General features: G+C 40.9%; 1 protein-coding gene across 2 annotated transcripts in view; it reads right to left on the bottom strand.

Moving 5' to 3' along the window:
• cdan1 (codanin 1) overlaps positions 1-1,237 on the bottom strand; it is an 11,215-nt gene extending 9,978 nt beyond the window's left edge. For both annotated transcript variants that reach the window (XM_034858553.1, XM_034858554.1), the window contains exon 1: positions 1,109-1,237. In XM_034858553.1, the coding sequence (XP_034714444.1) occupies positions 1,109-1,186 (78 nt within the window). In that variant the 5' untranslated portion in view covers positions 1,187-1,237. The remainder of the gene's footprint in view (positions 1-1,108) is intronic.
• Between the last annotated feature and the right edge of the window lie 628 nt (positions 1,238-1,865).

The following is a 1,865-nucleotide window of genomic DNA, read 5'->3' as shown; positions in this document are numbered from 1 at the left end:
TTGTGTTTGTATATGTTCTTATTTTGATATGGATCCCCCTGGGTCTGAAATAAAGTTTATTATTATTATTATTATTATAGGACTGCTGAAAGGACTCAGATGATCGACATTATTTAATGCAAGATGAGATAAATATCATAAGAATGTAAAATGTTTCCATACTAAACCAAGTGTGTTTTGGTGTATGCTTATTGAACAGAACTGTGTGCTGTCATAGAGATGGTGGTTATAATTTTTCTGGGAAAAGGCACATCTGGATTCCCCGAATAAAGGAAACTCTAACGCACATAAGGTTTAGCTCAAGTCTAAACTATAGACTAGTTAAAGATCCTGGGCAAAGTACATGGAGAGATGATAACAAGCAACAACAAAAAAACAGGAACAGAATGTGCCGTTTTCGTGAGAGCAAATGAGGAAGAGACAACACAGTGGCCTCCACCCTGGCGTGTGTGGAGAAGGTGAAGAGGATGAGGCGAAGGATAGATCGGGGTCGAAAGGCCCGAGAAGCTAGAGATGTGTGGACCAGCTCCGACTTTCTGTCTGCTGCTAGGGAAACTTAGAGTGCTTTGTGAACCCACAGATCTGTGTATTGTAGCTAACTCCGATGCTTGACTAATTTAATATACCTATTTGACTTAACTATAACGCCTCATTGTCAATTCAACGAATGCACGGGGATACACAGATATATTATTGGAGTCAGAAGTACTGTCCCATAAAGGGAGCAGAGGATGTTTTCCCAACACTGGACAGCTTCAGGACATTTCTGCAGAAGATAGCCTGTTAACCTAACGTTAGCTAACAATGCGCAGACAAACATTCGCAAAACTGCACAGCCCTCTTGAGTCAGTAATAATAATAACTCTAGCAAACAGCCATGGTAAGCTTTGTTTTAACGCTAAATCTTCCAGAAGTAGCGTTAGAGTTGACATCGTATCGTCCCTGCCCGTCCAGGCTACAGCTAACCGAGCTCGCTAGCTCTCCAGCTAACGTTAAAAGTTTTGTTTACAATCAGTGGTGAGCTATGTCATCTTATAAAACACATTATACAAGAGGAAGCACGTATAAGACGTCTCATTTGTGTGGTTTATAATCTTTTCGGACCTACCTCATCATTCTTTAGCCAGTCCAAGGCCGTTTTGATATCAACTTTCTGCAACAGAAGAGATTCCAAAAGAGCCGCCATTCTGCTGAGGAGCTACGGGAGCTACAGGGGACGGGGGCGGGGTCAGTGTGTACGAAGGCACGTAATGCGTATGACGTATACCAAATACGTGTGGTGCGGCTGACACAAGCTGACAGTCCTTGCCGTGGTCCTTTCTTCTGTAACTGTCTATGTCATTTCCGCTACTTTAAAGTGGATGGGGCCAGTGGCGAGGTAGTTCTCTCCTACAGGGGGTTTCTACCTCTTGAATAGTAAGGGTTGCTTTTTTTAACAATTTTTTTATGTAGATGTTTTTCTTCTTTCCTCCAATAATGTCTATTTCAAAATAAAGATTAAGAAAACAGTACAGTTTGCTCAACTGCAACCAAGAAAATGATAGTTCAGTGCTGGCTCCCCCCCTCACTCGCTTTGTATAAAACAGTGGCTGGTGTATTTCTTAGACATAGCCTAGTTTTGATTGAGCTTACTACAGCAAGGATAAACAAAGCTAAACCATCAACTATTAACCTATGGAAAAGCTAAGAGGGTGGGAGGGGGTTGTTCTTGTTCAGTTTGGATCTCTGTTCTTTTTGTCTGCATGTAAAAAAATAAAAATGTATCACACACAACAAACTCTCATTTAAATGTACTGTATTTATATAGCGCTTTTCTATTCTTAACGACTACTCAAAGCGCTTTTACATCATACAGGATATATTCA

Source organism: Etheostoma cragini, chromosome 20, assembly GCF_013103735.1.
Source record: "Etheostoma cragini isolate CJK2018 chromosome 20, CSU_Ecrag_1.0, whole genome shotgun sequence".
Lineage (NCBI taxonomy): Eukaryota > Metazoa > Chordata > Actinopteri > Perciformes > Percidae > Etheostoma > Etheostoma cragini.
The sequence above is the reverse complement of the archived record's forward strand: the minus strand, read 5'-3'. Positions and strand labels throughout refer to the sequence as shown.